The sequence below is a fragment of the Hemibagrus wyckioides genome, linkage group LG16 (genome assembly GCF_019097595.1).
Source record: "Hemibagrus wyckioides isolate EC202008001 linkage group LG16, SWU_Hwy_1.0, whole genome shotgun sequence".
NCBI classification, from domain to species: domain Eukaryota; kingdom Metazoa; phylum Chordata; class Actinopteri; order Siluriformes; family Bagridae; genus Hemibagrus; species Hemibagrus wyckioides.
In genome coordinates, this window is record NC_080725.1 from 8,945,149 (window position 1) to 8,969,927 (window position 24,779).

Here is a 24,779-nt window from a genome sequence, read left to right on the forward strand (position 1 = left end):
GACCAGCCAGGGCTGTGTCATTGTTAACTAGTAGCTTTCATTAACTATGAGTATGAATATGTTTGTATGACTTGCACGGACTAAAACAAGACTGGATCATACAGTTAGAGAAAAATAATCTGCACTGTGTATCATATGAATCAATTTTGTTTTTTAATATCAGTCCATCCTGTTTTCATCGATTATTACATTTTTAAATCAATTAAAAAATGATACTTCAGGCTTTTTACTCATTTATTTTTATATTTAATTTTGTGAACATCTGTGATAAAGCCTAGTGGTATATAATGTATTTTTAATTGGAATAACATAGAATTTCCTGGAAGTTAAGTGTATGATAATTTAATCTTAGAACAGTATGTACTGTAAAAAAAAAAAAAAGTCAAACAGCTTTTTTGCTTGATTTAACCTTGCCCTTTCATAATTCTGAAATACAAAAGTCACTATTCCCTCCAGGTCAGACACACGGTTACACAATGATGATGTGGATATTTGCTTCAGCAAGACACTCAACTCATGCAAGGTGCCACAGATCCGTTACGCCAGTGTTGACCGTCTGCTGGAGCGACTCACTGACCTGCGCTTCCTCTCCATTGACTTCCTCAACACTTTCTTGCACACATACCGCATCTTTACCACTGCGGCTGTGGTCATGGACAAGTTGAATGACATCTACAAGAGGCCTTTCACCTCCATCCCTGTCAGGTTAGGCCCCACAAATGAAGAGGTTTTTTGATTGCATAAGTATTAACCCCCACCTTGCACCCCCACCCCCCCAGTTATGAAGAAATCTCTAAATTAGTACTCTTGCAACCAGTTGCACTCGGAAATCACATAATTAGTTCAGTGGATCTATCTGTGTACAATTACAATTACACTAATGTATCTAGCATCCTGATGTCCAAAGACCTGTCAAAACAAGTCCAGGAGAAAGTTGTGGGGAAAGTATCTGTCAATGTTTTGTTACTAATATATTCTAAATGTGAACACCCTGCAAAGAAACCATAAAATAATGAACAGGATATGGCACAAACATAACTCTGCCTAGAGAGATGTTCATTAAAGGTCAGTGCCTGGGTAAGAAGGGCATTAGTCAGAGATTCAGCCAAGAATCCAAGAGTAACTCTGAAGGAGCTGGGGAGATGTGTACCTCAGATCAGAAATGCTGTTTACAGAATGGCTAGAGCCCAGAAATACCGCAAAACTGGGATTCCTGAAAGTGGGGTGAGACACATGAAATCCTTTGCTGGAGACTAAGTATAGAATAGAAAAATTATTTGGATTTGAGACAAAGTGCTCCATTTGGCAGAAAAACAACACTGCTTATCGTCCTCAGAAAACCATTCTTACAGTGAAGCATGGTGGTGGCAGCATCATGATGACAGTTACCCTGGTTTTTCTTTTTTTTTTTTGCTTGCTTCTCTTGCTAATGCCCTTCTTTTCCAGCCATTGAGATTTGGTGGACAGATTCTATAATATTTCCATTTTTTAAATAGGATTCAGTGGCACTCTGTAGGATATACAATCTTTTCATATTACCCCAATTAAATCCATTTTATTTCCAGGATGTACCAACACAACAATACAATGGTGAACCATTCGAGGAGGACGAATACTTAAGCAATGCATTGTAACTGTACATAAAGTTTTGTAAACCCCTAAAAAAGTCTGTGTTGGAAGTGTAATGGTGGTGTGTGCTGTAAATTGAGCTGTACGTCAAACCCTCTACCTTTCTCCCTGCTCCACTATCACTGCCATTTACAGGATTCAGCACCACTCATCTGACCGTTTGTCCATCTCCTCCATCTGTCCAGACTACAACCTGAAGATCACAAGGCTTGCCCTGGACCAGTCTAAGTAAATCTATCATGTCTTTTTGTTTGTCCCTCTCCTCCTGTCTCTCATTAAATCCTCATCCTCATCCTCACCCTGTTATTCACACTTCTGTATTTTTTGTGCATTGTAGTTAATGACCTCAGTCTGCTAATTATAGACTAATTTTAGTGCTGTGTATGTCTTACATCATCACAGCAACCATAACACCCAGTGTTACTCCTAGGGATCATAGGGATTCCCTGGCCTCAGTACAATCATTTTGAATGCTGTTCTCTTCAGTGAAAACAGTGTTGCTATGTATTTATTGATCTCTCAGCCTTTCTCCCTCCCTTTCTCTCTCCATCTCTATGCCTCTGCACCTCTTCTGGTCTCCCAGGTCTCTAGAGCTCTTTTTTGCCACGAACCAGGGCCCATGGGGCAATGAGCTCCAGAACAACAAGTCCCCCCGACTGTCACGCAAGTTCTCTACACCTCCTCCTCTTTCAATCCCTTCCCGGACATCTTCACCTATGCATTGCCGCAAATTGTCACTCAGCTCACCTGTAAGTGGTGCGAAAGCCATGGCTCTGGATCTCTCAGCCTCGTCCTTGATGGTCAGTAGTCCCACATCCACCTACAACCCTATGATCTCTTCTCCACCCCCCAACTGTACTAAGGCTCCACTGGACCTGAGCAAGGGCCCCAGTTCACCAGAGCTAGGCCCTACCACACCAGAGGAAGGTGGGGAACTTCCACGTATTGATGCGTTTTGCGGCAAGCTGAGGAGGAGTGTTAGGCGGAGTAAGTGATATGCAAATCTGTATACACTCATCACTAGGTACTTTTTCCAGTTCCCATTCAAAAACAACAATTAATGACCTTAGTGTTATTAGGGTTGGGCTTGGGGTTATTAGTTGCATAGTTTTATTTTCCATGTCAAGTAAAAGTGACTACACAACCACAGTGTGTGTGTTTATTGTTGAATCCAACATAGAAGTACTTGGATTAACATTGTCCTTATCTTCTTATGTGATTGGCCGTTTTGTTACACAGCCTGCACTGGCTTACAAAAGATTAATGTCTGGGTTGCCTCATTAGCTACATAATCTCCATTTTCAAATATTCCTAACCACAATAAAATACATAATTCACAAAAAAAATACATAAATCTTCTGAAATCTTTTATTTTAAAAAATTGTGTGTGTGTTAGAAATAATGCATATAAATTCATACCATACCTGAAAGACAACCATCTGGTGCCTTTAACTGACTCCCTCAATGATCATAATAAACAAAAGGAATTCTAAAATATTGCATAGATTCCCTGTGCACTTAGTTTAGGTCATTTCATAGTGTTGATACAATGCTGAACAAAAATTACAAATGACGAAGTGGCGTCCACAATAAACACAATAATATTCTCTCTCTCTCTCTTTCTCTCTCTCTCTCTCTCTCTCTCTCTCTTTCTGTCTCACACACACACACACACACACACACACAGTCCTACCATGGTGTTTGGACTTAGAGGAAAATTATTAAAATCTAACTCTAATTAAAATGTAGATGGCTCAGGTTCTGGTCCAGGATGGCTGCCTGAGTGTCTTTTCTTCATTTCAAGCCTCAGAGTTGGACACACTGCAGTTAACAGTTGTATATCTAATTAGATATTTTTACCTCACTGTGCTATTTGCTCTGCTGCCACCAGGAGGACAAGCGTATATTTTCACATTATACTCTTACCTTATAAATTAGAACTTGTCTGGTGTATTTATAATCTATTTCATACAGTATGTCCATTCTGCCAGCGTTAAATGTGTAATCGTTTGTGTTAGCCCTTAATATCACAGAAGGGTCATTTAAATAAGGAGGTTTATTTTGTGTCCTGACAGACTTCTTAGAATCTTTGTCATTTGACAAGTTCATCCCAGAGACACCTACCTCTGTTGAGTCAGGAGACGTATCTCTGTGCAGCTTGCCCAGTACCCCTTCCTCTACCCCACGACACCCCCGTTACAGACAGCCAGGAGGTAAAAGATTTTGGATTTCTCCATAATATTTTATATCTGAGATGACATTTTCAATTCATGTGTACACACACACATGACTGTTCATTATAACACCAGTGCTAACATCAACAACAGCACCGAGCCATGCACAGCACCATTAAATTTTGCTGTTTACTGACAACTCTATAACCTGCTGGGATCTGACAGGTCAGTCCATGGAGAATTTGCGCTGTACAGTGTCTCCTGCCTCCGCCTTTGCCATTGCCACAGCAGCAGCTGGACACAGTGGTCCTCAAGGTCAGACAGTACTTATGAACTATGACAGCTTCATTACAAATCTCTCACTGGGCCATGTCCAACATGACAAGGTCCTAAAGGGCAGCTGGTGTTGGTTTAAAATCCTTTACAATGTATAGTGGTAAAGATATTAATCATTATCTTTATCTAACTATTCTTATACTTTAAATGATCTTTTTGCACTGATGTTGCACTGATGTTGCAGCTTATCTGTACAGGATTTCAGTAATCCAGATCATTTGGAATGTTTAGTAACATTCGAGTAATGATCAAAACATCTGTGACTAGTGGAAAAATACACTATATGGCTAAAAGTGCTGTATTTGGATCATCACATCACATCCATACCTGTTCCTGCATGACAATGCTCTTGTACACAAACCAAAGCTTCAGCAAGACAACGTAAACCAAGAGTGTTATCCTGAAATGAGCCCTGACCTCGACCCCACTGGAGATCTTTGGGATGAACTGGAATATATCCTGCATCCCAGACCTCTCAGATCCCACTACTGCTGTTGTGCCTGATTAGGAAAATCCCATCAAAAATCTACAGAAAAGCCTTCCCAGGAGAGTGGAGGATATTAGAACAGTAAAGTGGACTAAATCTGGAAAGAAGCACGTGGGGGGTGTGATGGTCAGGTGTCCACAAGCCTTTGGTCACATAATGTATCATCAAGACTGCAACAGTCATTACATTCAACACTTGTTAAAACTTGTTATTCACTCTCACTAGGTTTCACCAGCCCAGAGAAGTCATACGACAAGGAGTTTCTCATCCGCCGGGCCGCCACAAATAGAGTGCTCAACGTCCTGCGGCACTGGGTATCCAAGCACTCGCAGGTCAAATCTATATTCCCTATATATATCATCTATATACTTTACAGGAAAAAGACAAAACTTAAAAAAGTTACAACATGAGGAATAAAGTTCAATTCAATTCAATTCAAAAAACGTTATTTATCCCCAAGGCGCAATTTAATGATCAGTGCAAATACCAAATAAAATAATTAAAACAAATAAAATACAATTGTTTTAATGATGATAGTCTGTTAGGGCAAAAAGCTTTGAGTAAACATCTGTATAAAATATCTGTAAATAAATATAAACTGTCTAAACTGTGAAAATAGGTACTGCTTAATAGCTGAAACAAAGAAGAGGAAGAAGAAGAAAGTAGAAGAAGATGGATGCATATATTAATAAATTAAACTTAAAGTGAGAATCCATGAGTCTATTTGAAGGACTGTGGGTTGGGGGTGGAAGTGGGTTATAATGTGGGTTATAATGTGGAGAATGGTGGTTACTGAGTTGATGGGAGGGGAGGGAGGGACAAGGATAGTTGTGAGTTGTGAAACTGCTAAATACTTCATTTTCTGTTACAGAAAGAGAGAAAGAGAATAATGTGTTTCCATTAGTAAATTCAAAACTTAAGCCAAGAGCATTTTATATTGTTTAAGTTTATATTGAACAGGCCATTGACCAGGTAAAGCAACTCAATAACTGAAGTCACAGGATGAAGGAGAATCCCACAGTAATCTGATATAAGGCAGGTAGTGACTGAAAGATGGTTTTGGGCTATGAGTTTGATTCCGAGCTTGGGTTACTAATGAAATGTAGTTTCATAATACTTCAGTTTCTAGAATCAGCATATAATCGCTCATGAAATACATGAAACACAATAATCTTGTGATACATCTGGGTGGTTAATGGTACAGTTGGGTGAGATCAAGGTCTTGAAATCAGGAATAAGGGGTCTGCTGGCACTCTTGATCAGTAAAGCAGCTGTTTCAAGAAGCTTGGCAAAGGTTAAATAGATCCGATCAGATCTGTTATACTCAGGTTTTCTATAATTAGTCAGCATATGAAATGAGAATGTACTAAAACTAAAACAGAGTCAGTGCAATGTCACAAACGTCTGTTGATATGTTTTCTTCATGTTTGTTTTCTTTTTTCTTGCACCCCTGTCGCCTTATGTGGAAGTATGGCATTGTTCCTGCATTGTAACTGAAGATATTCTACACATATCTTTTTTGTATTTTCTTTCTTTCTTTCTTTCTTTCTTTCTTTCTTTCTTTCTTTCTTTCTTTCTTTCTTTCTTTCTTTCTTTCTTTCTTTCTTTCTTTCTTTCTTTCTTTCTTTCTTTCTTTCTTTCTTTCTTTCTTTCTTTCTTTCTTTCTTTCTTTCTTTCTTATCTGTGGGTCAACAGGAAGTCCACTGAATATCTGAAGACTTTTGTCTGCCGTTCAAGCAATATACCTTTCAGGTTTCTTGCAAATACCTTCTTGCTAGTCTGTTTCGCTGCAATCTTTGTGTGTTGTGCTAAACCAAAACAGTCTACTATTGTTACTTAAGTGTGGTGCAGTTACTTTCTAGATTCCTTTCTTATTCCTCTGTCAGACTTGTTCTGCTCATCACCCTTATTCCTTACAAATGGTAATGATTGCAGTGAAATGTCAGCAGGCCCCCTACAGCTCTGTATCACTAACTCCGCTCCTGTGTCAGAGGACATGAAAGGACATGACACTTTTTGTTTTTATCAAAGCAGATAGCTGGGTGTAGCCATGAAGGGTGGGTTTTTTCTGTTAGACAGAAGTCTTGGGGATATGAGGTAATGTGTGTACTGTGATAGACTGGTTTTGCATCCAGGGTGTATTCTTGGAAACTTTTCTGATAGGGAAACACCTATATAGCAATTCTCCACTACAGCTTGCCATGACTCTATAACAAATGAAGCCAGGGCTATCTGCGTCCTGGACGCATGTCAATTTCCATTTTCATAACTATTTTCATGTCAGTGGAAGCACGAATATAGAAAAATTATTCAAAATTTAAAAAACGAAGTCATTTCAAAATGAATGGTTTTATTTCTTCTTGCATGAATATGCTACAGAGCATGCTGCTGTTTTACTCTTAAGTGAACTAATCCTTTTTAATGGAAATGCACACACCCAAACACGAGTGTGACAATTATTTGATGTTTTAACTTTTAATAAAACAACCATGAGTTGTGAATTCGTAGCTGAATCTCCTATTTCTTTTCAATGTATTCATGAAGAAGCAATATGTGGGGAATTCATATACAGTACATTATGTTTTATCTTATGTAGAGTGCAAACAAAGTGAATACAAAGCCATTTTAGATGAGAAGAAAGTGACAGATTTTATTTGAAATGTCAAGTTCATGTTTCTAGGATAGACTCCACTACAAACCTGAACAGAGTAAAGAGCTTGAAGATACAATATGTGTATGTGTGTGTGTGTGTGTGTGCTGCACAGGACTTTGATATGAACAGTGAACTGAAGGCTGGAGTGTTCACTCTGCTAGAGGAAGTGCTGAGGGATCCTGATCTGCTACCTCAGGAAAGAAAAGCCACAACCAACATATTAAGGTTTCAAGTCATATGTCTCTAAAACCCTGATATTACCATTATTGTATATAGACTCTAGATATCAGCATATGTATATAGGTTTTGAGGTTTTGTAGCCCACATGTCATGCTTACTGTTATGCAATTGTAAAATTGAAAACAAATAATAAATCTAGATTATTCAAATGACAAGGTTTGACCTCAAAGTCCTAAATGCTCATGAGGCTTTATTCTGTATGTACAGATTGAAGCATCTTGAGGCACTGAGGCCTTTAATATTTGCAATTCTGAACTAATCATTTTAGATACATAACTTCCAAAGCATACAACACTTACAACACAATCTTTTGTATGATTTTTAAAGCTTTTCTTCAATTTTAATTCCTCTTCTGTGTGTCTGAGAATGAAGTTTGTGTACTTTCTTGTTCCTGTGAGCGTCAGAGTAATAGAACAAAGGGCAAAAAGGAAATACAGCAAATATCCAAACAGCAGGCAAAAACACAAGTCCAACAATCCAGGGTCTATTTGGGCAGACAGAGTAAAAAAAATAGAGAGAGAAATACAGATCACAGTGACAGAAAGACCACTGGAAAGGACCCAAATGCAGGACGCCAGACAGGAGTTAGGTAAGGGTGTTTAATTAGGACAAATAGGGGAAAAAACACAGCTCCTGCTAGCAATGGGTGACCAGCAGCGTATCAGCAAAATATCCCAAAAAGCACAAGATGCACAATAAAGGAACTGTATTCCACACCAGTGAAAAAGAGCTAAATCCACAGGATGGGTTGTACGAAGTAGCTGCGTTCAGAAATTCCAGTTCAGTATTCTATGCGCAATAATCCACTCAGATGAAAGGTCTAATAATCCACACAGGAGAAAAAGGTGCATTAAATCTCACAAAATCGCCTCACATGTAGCAGAAATGATAGTAGTTCACAAACAATATTCTAAACAGGTGCAAAAGTGCATAAACAGTGCTAGCCACGACAGGACGGGAGAAGGTCAAACGTGACACACAGAGATAAGCAAATAGCTCAGTAACGTCACGGATCTCAAAAACAGAGCAAATACCTCACAATGAACAACTAAACACTTGGTGACAGCCTTACAAAATTAGGAACAGGTGAACTTAATCAAAACTCCTGTGACTGAGAGTGTGGAAGTGTTGGTGGTTGGTAGACATTGGAGTCTGTGTTAGCCATATTTGATAGCCACAAAGCAGTGGGTGTCATCTAGCCATATAAAATCACGCAGATCCTTACAGTTGCCCATTTTCCCTACTTCTTACTCATCAACTTAAAAAACTTCTTGTTCACTTGATATTTACTAACTAATATTTCCTCGCTCTTTATATGAACCACTGTAACGAGATAATCACTTCATATTTTATCTACTTTACTTGTCAAAGGTTTTAATGTAATAGCAGACCTTATGAAATGAAAACACAAAAGATTCTCATGTGAAAGCTGATTAATCTTGAAGTGTCAGTGATACTTAGATCCAAATGCTGCACAGTCTACCAGCATATTTCCAATATCCAGACACACATAGTGCTATTCTAAAGACATTCATTCCCAGGAAATAAACCCTCTGCATTTATCTTGATAGAAAACTAAGACGAATATCCATCTAACCTTGTTTTTTTCTACTGAAGTGCCCTTTCTCAAGAAGAACCAGATGACACTCATCTTAAAATCAAAGATATTCTGCAAACGGTGAGCATGGTCTGTGTCCGTCACATGGAATTAGTGTGTATTGTTTAGAGTGAAATATTGAGCTTTGGTCAGCCAAGCCACAGTCTAATAAAGTTCCTATCAATGCTGGTTCCTACTTGCTATCTCTTCTGTAGGTAGCTACAGGTAGATACAAGCTACAGCTTAGTATTTCCTATTTACTGTAAGCCAATCCTAAAATAATGTTGTACATATACTACTATAAATTTTATGTGTATTTGTTGGTGTGTATATGTGGTCCCTAGGCTGAATACTCCAAAATGGAGTGTTTTGACTCTCTGTCTGCTATGGAGTTGGCTGAGCAAATCACCTTACTGGACCACATTGTGTTCAAAAGTATTCCCTATGAGTAAGTATCTTCTTTCAGTCCTGCTGAACAGTAGAAAATACGAAGTACGTAAGAATAATGGGACTTTCACGCATACATGCTCTCAATGGTGCAGGCGTAAAAGTTCCTTCTCACCTTAGAAGGCAGATTAAGCTTCGAAGCCTTCTTCACCAGGATGTTGATGTGACAGGAGCATGGCAGTTCCTGCTGATCTAACACACCAACTTAAACTCAGGAAGTGATTAGTTAAGTTGATTAGCTGATGTGGGTGTGAAAAGGAAGGGAAAACACTAACATGGGGACTTACTGTGACCTCTTATATGACCTATTATAACATGTTTGTTGCTTTCTTCAGGGAATTTCTTGGCCAAGGATGGATGAAAGTGGACAAAAATGAAAGAACTCCATACATCATGAAGACTAGTCAGCACTTCAATGATGTAAACAAGCAGAGAAAACAAATCAAAGATTTAAAGCACTCAAGCAGGTTTGATTGTCATCTTTCAACTCATTTTCATTCCTCTCTCTATCTCTTGCTCTCAGATGAGTAATCTGGTGGCATCTGAGATCATGTCTCACACAGAGGTGAGCTCCCGAGCCAACTCGATTGAGAAATGGTTGGCAGTGGCTGATATTTGTCGCTGCCTCAACAACTACAATGGAGTGCTGGAGATCACATCTGCTCTCAATCGCAGTGCCATATACAGGCTGAAAAAGACCTGGGCTAAAGTCTGCAAGCAGGTACACTGGCATGCGAAATACCTGAAAATACTCTGAAAATTTGAAAAACTAGTATAGGTAGAGAAAACATTTCTCATTAGATGTTTAGTCCATTGTGAAAGAATGTCTTGACTGTTACAGCTTTTCTTCAATTGCTAACAATCATCGGTCTATACTGAAACTTTTTTTTAAACCAGTCTGCATTAGCTATATGAATCACGTCCAAACACTTAATCTCATCTCCAAAACCAACAAAGCACTTCATACCTGTCTCAAAATAAGCTTATCTGACCAAATCACAGACAACAAATCTCACTCAGAAAGTGTACATTATCACTCATAACACACTGACCCAAAATACTCTGACAACTCAGAGCATTAAACAACTTTTGATTTCTTTAATGTCTAAATGATTCTTTGCATAAAATAATATTTAATTATAGAATAAGAATAACACACCCTTTCTCATTATTGACTAAATTTTATTTATACTATATGCACTGTAACAACAATGAATCAGAAATGCTGCAATTTGCTCACTTTATTTTGCCTATTTCTTCACGGAAATATATCATTATCCCTCTTTGTGCAACTCTTCTTTTCCCACAATTCTTCTATATTCCTTTGTCCATGTTTCCAAACAGAAACAGTGAAAGAGTACAAAGTAAAAACATGACACCTGAGTGGGCTTTCAGCTGAAACTGTAATTAGCTGTAACTGGGAATGATAATTATTACACATTCTGCTAATCCCTGGTAGTTCAGCAGCCTGGATCCTGTGATCTTGCTGTTGAAGCCCAGGTTCGATTTTCAGGCAAGGAACCAACCCAGCCACTGAGGGGTTAAAACTCAGTGCTGGTCCCAAGCCCAGATCAAATGGGAGGGTTGTGTCTAGGAGGGCATCTGGTGTAAAACCTTTATATATTTCGATATGGTTGCTGCGCTATATATACAGTGTTTTGCTGGTGGTTTGTACAAATGACAAAAAAGGTTCATGGGTTTTGGATGTGTTTCGCTGACCATTCAAACAATGCATGTTAGAGATTGAAAAAAAAACATATAAGATGAATGGAAAGTTGCTTGGTTCATTTTTCATTTTTCATTCATTAGACCAAAGCTGTAATGGACAGGCTGCAGAAAACAGTGTCTTCTGAAGGAAGATTTAAAAACCTAAGGGAAACCCTAAAAAAGTAAGCTTAAAATTTAAACTGATGGGTTTATAATATACAGGCTATGATTTTTTTTAGAATACTGTATAATTTTTTGTTGTTGTTGTTTATCAACCACAGCTGCAATCCTCCATGTGTACCATATCTGGGCATGTATCTAACAGACTTGGCATTTATTGAAGAAGGTACACCAAATTTCACAGAAGAGGGGCTGGTTAATTTCTCCAAAATGAGAATGGTGAGTCTAAAGCATGCTTCCCCACATCATTTCTGTTATGTGTCAGGTTATGTGTAATGCCCATTAGGTTGCCTGTATAAGGTTATGAACCCTAAGTAAAAAGATGCAACACTTTATTGGTAAAGATATTAGTGGCAAAGTAAATTTTACACTGATGTACAAATGTATAGAGAGCACTTTGTTCTGCATGTAATGAAGCCATGAGCTCACACGGTGACCAAAGTGGCCTACAGTATAAAAATGTTCCCACACATTATGCTGTGCCATTTACTATGTTTCCAGGGTTTCATATATCAAAGAGTTCATAGAACAAGTCATAATTCCATTGAAAATGACCATTTATCGGACAACGTGTACACAACGGATGCAGATAAATCCAACATATTCAAAATAACTCATGCATTTGTATTTCCATAAACACTATCAATCACTAGATATCATAAACAAGGGTGATTTTCTGGGTACTTATTTGCATCCTATGGCCTGAATTACATGTGATATGCTGTGATAGTGTGGAAATCCCTTGCTGTCTTTTCCAGTGCAGAATTTGAAATGTAAAGTGTTTCTGTGTGAGTGATATGAATGCATGAAGTTGTGTGTCGTTACTCAGAACAAACTCCTACAATATGGCTATTGCTGCAGTTTGTTTATTGAAAATAAGTGTCACAAAAGTATATCTTTCTTCTCTATTTTGTTCAATCCATATGTCAAAAATTTAAGATTTTCATGTCACTCACTTTAAAAGATATAGTTGCCATTTTATAAGTCTGATGCGAGTGTGAGCAGTAATGGAGAAAAAAAATCAATCACTTTCTTTAACATTCCTAATTTATCCCGGTTTGTAATCTACAGATTTCTCTCATCATAAGAGAAATTCGTCAGTTTCAGCAAGCACCCTACAGGATTGAACATCAACCCAAGGTACTTTAACTCGCAAGCAGTGGAGCAGTATATGTTACAGGAGCAGATCCTAATTAAAGACTATTACTATTCTTTTTGTAGAATTTCTGACTGAAAGAGATTCTGCTAAACATTTTGAAATTTACACTCCTCCTCTTCTTTTCCGACCAGGTGACACAGTTCCTACTTGACAAATCACTTGTTATGGATGATGACACTCTGTATGAGCTGTCTCTAAGGCTTGAACCAAGACTTGCTTCTGCCAACTAAAGTCATTTCTCAGCACGTCTCCTAGGCCATGATGGAACATAGCATATGGACAATACTTCCGTCTTTGGCAGCAGACCAGGGAATGCTGAAGTGAATTTGGAAATGATGAGAGATCCTGATTATCTCTCCAGTCTGTTCGAGAAGTCAGCACACATTTTTATACAGTTCAGGCCAAAAGTTTAAATATATCTTGGTTAAAGATATTAATTCTTTTTCTTAGTCAATTATGGCATCTACTTTATGCATATTATAGCTGATTTTATATCATTTGATTAGAGGCAGATTTATTTAAACTTTATTTCAGCACTGTGTCTTACCCACACCCAGTTGAGTGTCTGTTTATAGAGTCTGGAACATTCCAGAAACTGATGTCCAGGACTGAGAGAGCCCTGTGACTGTAAAGGGTCAAACTTTGAAGACAATATATTTTTCGATTTTGATATCATAAGAAAATCCAAGCAACTCAGCCAAGTCCAAAAAAACCTCCACAAGTCTGGTTCCTCTTTAAAACTGAAGATACACTATATGACCAAAGGTTTATGGACACCTGACTATCACACCCATATGTGGGGCTTATTCAAATGGTTATCAAGGATATCTTTTCACTGAAAATAAGGAGCCTGACAGTGCCCCTGTGCAAAAAGCAAGGCCTATAAAGGCATGGTTTGCCCAGATTGGTGTAGAAAAACTTGAGTGGTCTGCACATAGCCATGACCTCAGTCCCACTGAATGCTTCATTAATGCTGATTGCACAACAGGCTTTCTAACTTTACATTAGTGCATTGTTCAGGAATGAAGCACAGATGAACTCAGAGGGGTGAACAAACTATGGTCTGAAAAGTTCAACTAAACCACAATATCTACACTGATCCGAGGCATAAATTACAATGAAATGAAAATGAAATGAAATGGCCTTTATTTGTCACATATACATTACAGCACAGTGAAATTCTTTCTTCGCATATCCCATCCTTGGAGGTTGGGGTCAGAGCGCAGGGTCAATGAATGTTGCACAACGAAAAAAAATGCCTGCTCCAAGACTGGCATAAAGAGGTTTGCAGGTTATATCCAGCTTGTTGGGGGATTGTCTTCCTGTCAGATTTGTTTGGCCGCTGAGGAAAAGGGATGACGCTTTTATTCTGAAGTGAGGATTTGAATAGTGAAGCATAGTGATGCCAGCATCATGCTGGGTATTTGCTGGAAAAGGGACTTGTGTCCTTCAAAAAAAAATGAGGAAGGCTAGAGGATAGGATTAGCTAGAAATACTAAAGCAGCACCTCAAGCTGTCAAGTTTAACTTTGGTCTCAATTGGGTCTGTCAGTAGGACAATCCTACATACATGCATAAGCATATCTAAAAACTTTGAAATAAAAAATTTACTTAAAGACAACAATGAAAGTATTGGAGTGGCTGTCACAAAGCCCTGACCTGAAAACAAACTTTAAAAGCATGTCAGGGGAATGAGGTCCTCAACTATGTCTGAGATACACCAGATCTCAGGAGGAATGGGCAAATATTCTGGCAAAGTATTGTGAGAAGCTTGTGGAAGGCAAACCCAGGTGTTTCAAGTTCAAGCAAAGATACTAACAAAGAGTATGTAAGCTTCGTACTGAAAATCTGATTAAGTAAATAATGGCTGTAACAAATCTGACCTTTAGCTGTTACTTTTAAATAACCTCTTACAGATATAAAGTAGATACCCTAATTGCTCTAGGAATTGGAATACAATTGGAAATGTATACTAAAATTAAATGTATAAAGTTTGGACATTTTATCCTTGGTGTGTAACCTTCTGGCTTGACAAAGATAAATCATGTCATAATGCTCTTCTCATCTTTCGTATGAGCTTACATTTATCTGATATTAAAAATGTTAGATCTAGAATATTTTCTATTTGAATACTCAGGTCATACCGTGCCTTTTTTTCTGAATATAAAATATCTGTGTAATTCCAGAAAGGTCTTTTTTATTACTCAAAGACAAGATCTGGAATTTCTTACAGTTTATAAAAGTGGGGTACTGAAAGAGGATGTGATTAAGCGATGCTGAAACACAATGCCTTGAAATAAGTGAAATAAGGTACTGATGGTATAACAGCCTGAAGTTTTATAAACAGGGTCAGATTTCAACACATGTTTTTGTCTCATTATTTTTAAACGCCTCTGAAGGTGTTCAATGTGGTGTATGACAGAAACAATGGCGCCGCCTACAGGAGGACAGTGAAACATCATTCAATGACGGGTTCAACTCTGAAAAGCAGCTTTAGTTATTTGTGAATTCATACTAGTGATGATATAAATAGTAAAGAAACAAAAATGCTGCTTTACTGTAATCATTTATTTGCTTGATTTCCACATTTGGTAATTTACTGAATACAAGTAATTTTTTTCGATAGTAGACTGAACAGTAGTTTCACATGACATAAGTGTCTGATTTATCTTTAATTTTTTAATTAGTTTTGCACATGTTCGTTTAATGCGGTGTATTCATATTTAAATGCCTTCTACTCTTTTGGTCGGAAATACTAAACTATTCCTTAATCATTGGTACACTTGCTAAAATTAGAGGATTTATACAATTTGCTATCCAGGAGAAAAAGAAAATATTGTAATGGATTTCTTAGTTTCTTTTTATTTTTTTGTATTTTTTGTAAATGTAAAGAATTTAACAAATTCATTTAAATGAACTAAGCCACTTGCTTATTATTTTTAAGTGATACTGTGCAGTGCTTCTGTGTGGTACAGTACACAGTTGTTCCACAGTTGATCCACTGCATTCAGCACATGGACAAATATTTTTTAAATCTTTAATTTTCTACTTTTATACATTATACATCTATGTGGTGCTAGTTTCAATTAGTCACCTATACATGTACAGTATATATCCCTTTGCAGAATGAGCATCGTAATTGGAATAAAGTATGCACTGACTGATTCTTTATTAGGAACACCAGTACCCCTGCTTAATCCTGTTATTATTTAGTCAACCAATCATATCACAGTGTGACAGCAGAGTTTACATAGAATGGTGCACAAAACAAAAAAAAATTCCAAAAAATGCTTTTAGTTTTCTTAACTTAAAAACATTATTTTCCACCTGTGTGACTAAGTTGTTAAAACTGGCATGTGGTCTACTTTCCCTGTAGCACAATTGGTGCTAACAAAGCAAAAACAAAGAGTAAACTTCCTGTTTTTCAAATTCATAAAAATTGTACTTGTATTACAGGGCATGTTGCTGAGCTATTTGTTCTGTCAGGCCCCAGTGGAGGTAATAATAATAATAATAATAATAATAATAATAATAATAATAATAATAATAATAATAATAATAATAATAATAATAATAACTCCATCCAGGGTGTATCCTGCCTTGATGCCCGATGACGCCTGAGATAGGCACAGGCTCCCTGTGACCCGAGTATAGATCGGATAAGTGGTACAGACAATGAAATGAAATGAAAATAATAATAATAGAGCCCTCTAGTAAGAAAAATCTACGCTCTTTTACTGCGTTGTTGCAGAAGAAATAGAAATGGGCAGAAGGCTACTCATTCCCCTGGAATAGGCAGAGTGAACAGCTTTACTACATTAAAATGCAGGGTACAGCTGGAAGTGTGTATGAGCCAAACACAAGGACCGTCAGCAGCACTTGCAATAACACAATAAAGTGAAGTGCAGAGCTCAGAGGAGCTTAGAACAGCTAGAATAAGAAAAAGCCTTTATTTGTCACATATACTGTACATTACAGGATATTGAAATGCTTTTCTTCACATATCCTTGGCTTAAGAAGTTACAGTCAGCCATGATACAGCATCTCTGAAGCAGCAATGGTTAAATCCTGTTGAAACACAAGTGGTTCAACAGAAGCAGCTTGCCATTGCAGGGGCTTGAACCACCAACTCTTTGATCAGCAACCCAGAGCCTTGAGACACTGGTGCATTTGAGACACCACTACACCCCTTAAAGAGACAAACCCTGACTGGGTTGGAAATACTAAAATATTCCTTATTCATTGGTACACTTGCTAAAATTAGAGGATTTATACAATTTGCTATCCAGGAGAAAAAGAAAATATTGTAATGGATTTCTTAGTTTCTTAACACTAAATCTTTTCCTTTGTTTTAATTTATTCTAATTAATTTTAAATTTAATTCCTAAGGTTTTAATTAATACCTCCAGCAGAAACACTGACAGCTTCATTTACAGTATCTAGGCTCATGTTAATAGCTGTAATAATGGTATAAAGGTTAATGAGGCTCCATGCATAAATTTACTCTGAGTATAGTTCGAAAATGAAAAAGCTGACATGCTGGGCTGAGAAAGCTTATATTATGCTGGCGAATGTGAACCATTGAATCTAATACAGTTGCAGTTACTCCTGATACTTAATGAAATTCTCAGAGTAAGAGATCCTGCAGACCACTACAAGCAATGGAAGCCAGTGAAGTGTGTTAAATGACAGGGTCTATTCATTTAATTCAAATAATCATTATACACAAGTCCAGGAGACACTAGACTGTTGTCTGAAACACAAACTATGCTCTGAAGAGAGCAGGCTACCTTTAGACGACAGTGTCTGCCGTCACACTATTCCAACAAAATGCAACAGGCCAGAAATTCACAGTTAAAGGTGTGCTGTTTTCGCCATCTGCAAGTGAAACATTAGTGTGAGATGATATCAGATCAGCGGCTACTGAGCACACTGTTCACTGAGTATGGTCTACAGTTTCTCTTGGTTTAATGTGTCCAATCCAAGCCAACTGGCAAAACAGGCTGCAGAGTGCAGTCTCTACTACACAAAAATGCAATAAATATTGGGCCAGAATATCTGCTTAAGCTTTTTTTCCTTATTCCAAAGAAGAGAGACATAACCCATCCCATTCTGAATCTAACTTTATAAACAGAGAGAATTACCAGTCCATTTTCCTTCTCATTTCTGGCTGCTGTTTGTACAGCCCTAACTGAGCCTGACAAAGCATCTCATTTAGTATGTTAAAGCTCTGGGTTTAAAAATCCATAACGTTCATTCTAATTCAGCGTGACTCAGCTATTGCAGTTGAAAAAATATTACATAGGCTGCATCCTTCCAAATTCTTCCCATCTGTTGGTTCCACCTGTGACTGACTGCTTTAGCTCATTTCTTTTGCCCAGATATAACTCATGGCTCAACTTTTTGCCATTACTGTTTCACATTTGTGAAAACTCATTGACCTAGATCCAGTTTTAAATTTGTGTTGCTAATTTTCATGAAGGGTGCCGAAAGGTAGAGTCATTATTATTTATGTCATTAAAATACACTTTACTAAACAAATGGGATGGAAACATTTTGTCTAGAGAAATGCTGGGAAGTGCATTTTAACCTCAAACAAGGACCAAAGTGCATCGTGATGATTAAAAACTGGATTAATAGATACATTTATTGTTCTAATTTTCAACTACAATACAGCTATATTTCCTATATAATGCTTGCTCTTTGTGTCTAATCCTTAGTTTATTTTAGCCTTTAGATCAACAACACTCTCTTTGAGTCTTCTTATCCGAATCTGTTAAACTGATGATTATCTTGTAGTGAGTTTAGGCATCAAGGCCCATCTTACAGTACATCACCTGTCTGCTGTCTGATGACTGAAAGAAATGCATAAATAAAAAAAACAAAAACAACAACAACAAAAAAAAAAAACAGACTAACAGTTGTGGAGAATTTCCTTTACTGTCTTCCTGTTTTTTATATGAGCCATCTACCCTGGTCTATGATGACAAACTCTTTCTGTTTGCTAGTATTTTCCTTGTTATCAAATATAGATCAAAATAGATGTTTCTTTGCTGACATATACTGTTTGTACTGTATTTTGCTTTGATACAGTAATTAAGAAAACACTTTTCTTTCAGCTAGTGCAGATAAATTAGAATCCAGGTCAGAATTGATCACTCTGTTCATCACTGTCAGCATATGTACTGCATTCAAAAATGACAAGATATTTTATGCTGTATCCCAGCAGTGCTAACGTCTCTTACCTTAAATAAAACAACTTTATGGCCTGTGGTCCGACATCAGCCATCTATACCAGGCTGAGAGACAAGATCACATAATAAAAAAAAAACTGGAGTCTTGACCACCACATTTAAACCATCATGGACATCCCAGATTATCCCTTCAACAAGACAGCTGGTATTTGTAAGTGATATATAGCGTAAGTGAAATCTGCAAGTAGTCAAGGATCTACATGGCCCTGCATGGTATTAACACCAGAATTCTACTCCATCTTCTTGATTGCATGTATAGATCCTCATATGTCTCAAACACCCAAGCTTCTATTTTACTCGTACCAGTCACAAGCTAAGAGCTTGTCCAAATGGGATGATATGATTACCTCTAGAATCAGACTTATAATTTGTTTTAAAAATCCTTATTTCAAATTATTTTTAATATGGAATGTCATGTTTAAGAACATGCCAACTGTAAACTTTAAATACAACATGACACAGATTTATCATAAAGGATGTTCAAATGAAGTGTTTCTGATAACCGGAACTATCTTTACAGACTATAACACTGTCTTCTCTACATGACTGTGTTTATCGTAACTACAGCCTCTGTCTCTAGACAGATTAATCCAGGGGGCCTAATTTCCTGTCCTAGAGCTGCTTAGTGACGTCTATCACATGAAGCTAATCTTCGTTCTGTAAAACAATTGGTTTACAAATTTTCCTCAGGACTCTATAGGTGGAATATGTGCGTGTATATGAGGGAAAACCATGAAACTGTATACGTAGGGTATAAAGAGCAAATGTGCCACATTTTAAGGATATAAGGACACAAAACTGGGGGAAAACTGCAGCGCAGAAGTATGCGCAAGTTATCCAAAGCCTCAGCTGTGTATTTGAATAACTTATATGTAACTATAAGAATATAACTTACTATATAAGGTAGGGCTCATATGGCCAGTTGGCAAATTTATATATATAGTAATCAGATCTGAATCCAGTATAACACCTTGGGAGGTTTCACTGCATGAAAGTGCACCTGGAAAATCTGCAGGCATTGCATGATTATCATATCAACATGTAATGAATGAAAACAGAAATGTTTCCAACATCTTGTAGAATCCACTCAAGAAAGAACTGAGGCTGTAAGAGCAAAGGGAGGCTCTACTCAGTATTAGAAGGACTTTTACACCAAAGGACCTTAATGCACAGTGCTGTCAACACTTGGTATTGCTCAGTCAAATACTGATAACTATACTATTATTGTCTTAGTACTGTATTGTACTACTATTGTATAAAAAAACTAGATCACACTTCATATCCTGACTCTCACTGTGGTTTCAACCACCTTGTATTCATATTTAAAAGAAAACCCGACTAGATTTACCGTAACCTGCTGAGTTAATATATCCCCTAAGTAACTGAATAAAAACACAGTTCATGCTGCACCCAGAATTTGTGTTAATCTTGCATAATGCAAGTGCATTTAAGGGCACAATAAGTAGCAATTACAGGTGTAATATGTAATTTTGCTTAGTGATGCCATTTTTCCAAGATACATTTATCTCTTGTAAATCATGTTATATTAAATATTACATTGATTTTTAAAATCAGACACAAATGGTTGGTTGTTTTTTCCTTTTTTATAACATCATAAACATTATATTGGTAACAGTGACTAAGCTGAAGTTTTGAATATTGGATGAATTACAGAGGTTATGACGAACATAACACTTTGTTCCACGTAATACAGTGCAACCTAAGCAAAAACAAAAGAATAAAAAGATATAAAAAGAATTGTATGCCACACACCTTTAGAACCTTAATACATTAAGTGTCACCTATCATTTAGTTAATGGATTTTTGCCAGAACAAAGACAAATTTGTGGAAGAGAAAGACGGAAAAGACATAAAATAATGAATTTCACTGTAGTAATCTGCTCTGGGAAAAAAAAACAAAAAAAAAAACAGTCAAGATTCATTGCACAGCAGGTTTTATGACCAGTACACAGTTCTGTGCAAATTAAGAACAAATTAAAAGGAACAGCATTGACCCCCACCCTCACCACCCAAATCTTGCCATTTTGTCCGAGTTTCCACTTACATATGTATTTGGATCACATTTGCTTTATACACTATAGAAAAACCAGCCATCCAGTTGGCACCCAGAGGGCAAGTAGAACTGAGTCATAAAAGTCCTGTAGCGAGGTTGAAATGCTTTTGGGATGCTCGGCTCCAAGTTCGGAGTGGGTGCTGGGAGCTTGGGTGGAAGGATACAGGTAGAGGCAGAGGTTTAAAGATCTGGAGAGGTGGGCAAAGGAGAGAGTGGGAGTCACACTCGTCTTATTAGTCCACCGGCCGCTTTTCGCCATGTTTCTTTGTAAACTCTTCTGCGTTCTTAAAGAATTTTTTACGGTCTTTCGAGTATTCCTCTGCTAGGTCGGCCCTCAGCGGGTGCTCTGGCTGAGGGTCATTGACAAGGGCGATGAGAGACTGGATTACTAATTTGGGGGGGGGGGGGGGGAGAAAAAAAAACAAACAAAAAAACAAAAACAAAAACAGGAATACATTGTTGGTTAAGAAAACGCAACAGATACCTCCGTGTATACAGGTCAATTTACAATATTCAATATGACTCACATTTATAATATTTACTAAAGCCTACACTGTTTCTTAATGCTGACACCGATAACTTACCTTGATCGGTTTTGGTTGCAGGTTTCCAGTTTTCAGCACTTATGACCGGCAAGCACACCTGACCTTTCTCATCTATGTTTGGGTGGTAGATCTTTGTTTTAAATGTGATCTTGGGTGGCTTAAATGGATACTCAGCAGGGAAAATGATCTCAATCCGGAATGCACCTTTATCGTAGGGAGGGTTGTCCTGAAATAAATAAACATCCATTTTAATTTTTTTTTTTTAATCATTGCAATATCACCATTCTGGGAGGTGATCCAGTTTTTCGTGGCACCAACCAACACTGCTAAATGTCTTAATACTTAATTAACTAGATGCCTGATTAAATCTCGATCAGTGCACAAGGCGCAAAGCCCAGCAGTTCACTCCCTCCCTTTGGAAAAGACTCTGGACAGCATAGACTCAATCTGATTATAGCCATATTTTGAGTGCTACATTAAACAGTCTTCTGAGCTCTTGGGGTGAGTGTAAATGCAGGCCAGTATTTTTCACTACAACAGCAGCGTTACTCAAACAATGACACTACCAGGCCTGCCCCTTTAGTAAGTTCACCTTGCTTTCTGTTCGTAATCTCCAGGACAAGGCTGATTTTTTTTTTACAACTAGTCTAAATGAGTTTGTACTGCTGTGTTAATGTTAAAAGTCCTTTTCCAAATCATCACATTTTCAAACCCAAAGTCTGGGTTAAAGCTTTAAAGTTAAAGGCTTTACTAAATTCCATAAGCGCAAAGGTTAGCACTTAAAATGTTTACTGTACACTTCAGATTTCTTTGTGCTTCTAAGCGTTTTAAATAACAAATTCAGTAAAATGATGGTCCAGACAAAAACAAGCATTTCATTAAACAACTCACAGCAATATACACCAAATGTACTTAAGTATGAACTATATACAAGGCAATAATGAAACTGTATCATACCATCATCATACTTACAGGAACGATAAGCCCCTGCCAAGTCAAAATGTTTGACTCGTCAACTTGGATGTTGCGGAAGTTTTTCATTCCAGACTTGCGGATTTCATCAAGTTCCTGTGAAGCAAATTGCACAGGTCCAAGATATGATTTTGACAGAGAGGTCGGTTCAAACACCTGAAACTAGGCTCTGACGTTTAGATCACATTGGATTACATAGTATAAATTCAAACACAAGCCAAAAACATAAAACAACAACCCAGTCAATCACATCATTTTTAATGAGTGATTATAAAAGTAAACATCTTCATATAAATTGATGTATAATTCATACGGATGAATCAAGGTTTCCGTCCCCAGCTTTGAACAAAAGCTAATGAGAAAAGGTCACGGCTTCACTGCTGTCTGAATCACTATCATCGGAATAAAGCTTAAAATATAATCAAGTTCAAATTAGGAAAAAGGAGAATAAATTGGGGATTGTGATCACGTTTAAGACTTAAAGAAGATAATAGAAAAAAAAGGTCTCAAGCACAAGCGTCTCATATACTGTGAAAATGTAACTACTCAAAGTCAAAGCTACACCCACTCGACACCTCACTGACTTCCTGCTTCTGTCCAACTAACATTTTACTCCTGTAAATCGGTGGTGCCGAATGGTTTAAAGACACTGCTAAAAGTGCTATATAGTGAATAAATCATCCTCCTGTTAGCGATACATGGCTATAATGTAAACTGTGGCTAACATTTTGTCTGGCAGTAACGTTACTAAGTTTGACAAGCCATCAGCTATCACACAGCTAGCTCATTTGCTCTTAGGCCATCTGAGTCCTCGGCTAGCTGACTTCATCTCTTCTAACCCAACAGTTTCCCTCAAAACCAATTCACCCAGTTGACACCAGCCTGCTAATCTGTTTCTTTACCTTTCAATAAATTACCATTAAAACACGACGCCCATGAGACCTACGAGGTACTTTAGCGCAAAGTACATTAGGTTCTTTTTGCCGGCGGCCTTAGCAAGCGACTGTGTTCATTCGCTATTAGAGCGCTCGACCGTTTTCACTAGCAAGGTGGCTAACAGGGCTAACTACTCTAGACTGTGGGCTAAATACGATGAAACTGGCTAGCTTGTTAGCTTCTCCATTATCAGATTTCTCAGACATAAGACAGAAGCAAAGGAAATAGTTCAATTTTAATTGACACCAGCTTCTTATACGCACTATATATAACCGACTAGACAGAAAGCGGAATAATTCTTATTTAACAACAATAATTAGGGATTACTCAGGGTATTTACCTTATGCAGCCTCCTGCTTGCCGCCATCTTGGATGTGCTGACTAACTACCCACAGTGCACCGCGACAGATATAACTATTCTTCTGGAAACCCCCCTTAGCACATACATATGTGTCATCAGAAATGCAAAACTGAAACTGTATGAAACACGAAACTATAGAGTAGCAAACTGTATAACATGACAGACAAATCTAAATCTTACCGTCACTACATTTATATGTTTACTTTTTGTGGAATTCTTGGTTTTATTGAAAACTCAGTGTAATTAAATGTCATTATGAGTCATCACTCATAGTTCAGTGTAGAGTCATCTTCCTCCTGACAAGAGAAGAGGTTGCCAAAAAAAAAAGAAAGAAAAAAGCAGTCTATTTACAAATAACAACAAAATGGTGTGAATATTTGATATAACCAAGCTTTCCCTAAAGAGACTTTTATTTAACATTTTTGGAAGAAGTGTCTATTCTCTACAGTGAGTATGTTTTCCTCCACAGGAGCTGCTTCTTGACAGAAGAGTTTGTGCTTTCTGGATTCTCTGTAACATGACAAGCTGCATTCATTTTGTCTAATCAACGTGGTATAAGGAATAAAGAACTCTGAAACATGCCGTAAACACTAAAACACTTGGGCCGCAACTCACTACCCTATCGTTGCCTAGTTTCCGGCACTGCAGTCTTACACATGGTTGCAGGGAGCCTGGAGACTATTCCAGGAAACTCGGGGCAACACAAGGGGCACATTCACACACACACTAGGGACAATTTAGAGATGATAATCAGCCTAAAATGCATGTCTTTGGATTCAGGGAGGAAAACTGGAGTACCTGGTGGAATCCCCCGAAGAACAGGGAGAACATGCAAAGTCCACGCACAGATATTGAACTCCCAACCCCAAGGTGTGAGGCAAACATACTAACCACTAAGCCTCCATGCCCCAATCTAGTATTCAGCTTTGTATTATTTTCTGTTTTGTGGGAAAATAAAAATCAATATTTACAATGACAAAGAATTTTAGGGTGTCAAAAATAAGGCTTTATTAATAAGGCAACAAGGTT

General features: G+C 37.6%; 2 protein-coding genes across 4 annotated transcripts in view; one reads left to right on the forward strand and one right to left on the reverse strand.

Annotated features, from left to right (window-relative positions):
- rasgrf2a (Ras protein-specific guanine nucleotide-releasing factor 2a) overlaps positions 1-14,740 on the forward strand; it is a 28,796-nt gene extending 14,056 nt beyond the window's left edge. The window contains exons 14-28 of one of the 3 annotated variants that reach the window (XM_058411879.1): positions 457-705; positions 1,765-1,857; positions 2,213-2,616; positions 3,705-3,842; positions 4,029-4,118; positions 4,852-4,958; positions 7,392-7,504; positions 9,137-9,197; positions 9,461-9,564; positions 9,899-9,983; positions 10,087-10,284; positions 11,373-11,452; positions 11,552-11,669; positions 12,522-12,590; positions 12,741-14,740. In XM_058411879.1, coding sequence (XP_058267862.1) covers positions 457-705; positions 1,765-1,857; positions 2,213-2,616; positions 3,705-3,842; positions 4,029-4,118; positions 4,852-4,958; positions 7,392-7,504; positions 9,137-9,197; positions 9,461-9,564; positions 9,899-9,983; positions 10,087-10,284; positions 11,373-11,452; positions 11,552-11,669; positions 12,522-12,590; positions 12,741-12,839 — 2,008 coding nt within the window. In that variant the 3' untranslated portion in view covers positions 12,840-14,740. The remainder of the gene's footprint in view (positions 1-456; positions 706-1,764; positions 1,858-2,212; positions 2,617-3,704; positions 3,843-4,028; positions 4,119-4,851; positions 4,959-7,391; positions 7,505-9,136; positions 9,198-9,460; positions 9,565-9,898; positions 9,984-10,086; positions 10,285-11,372; positions 11,453-11,551; positions 11,670-12,521; positions 12,591-12,740) is intronic. The other 2 variants (XM_058411880.1, XM_058411881.1) reach the window with 2 other exon arrangements.
- Positions 14,741-20,447: 5,707 nt separating this feature from the next.
- On the reverse strand, positions 20,448-23,799 carry ube2l3a (ubiquitin-conjugating enzyme E2L 3a). The gene is made up of 4 exons (XM_058411882.1): positions 23,730-23,799; positions 22,454-22,549; positions 21,521-21,707; positions 20,448-21,324 (listed from the first exon to the last, which is right to left on the reverse strand). Exons 1-4 carry the CDS (start codon positions 23,754-23,756, stop codon positions 21,170-21,172), a joined length of 465 nt encoding a protein of 154 aa, XP_058267865.1. The 5' UTR covers positions 23,757-23,799; the 3' UTR covers positions 20,448-21,169.
- Between the last annotated feature and the right edge of the window lie 980 nt (positions 23,800-24,779).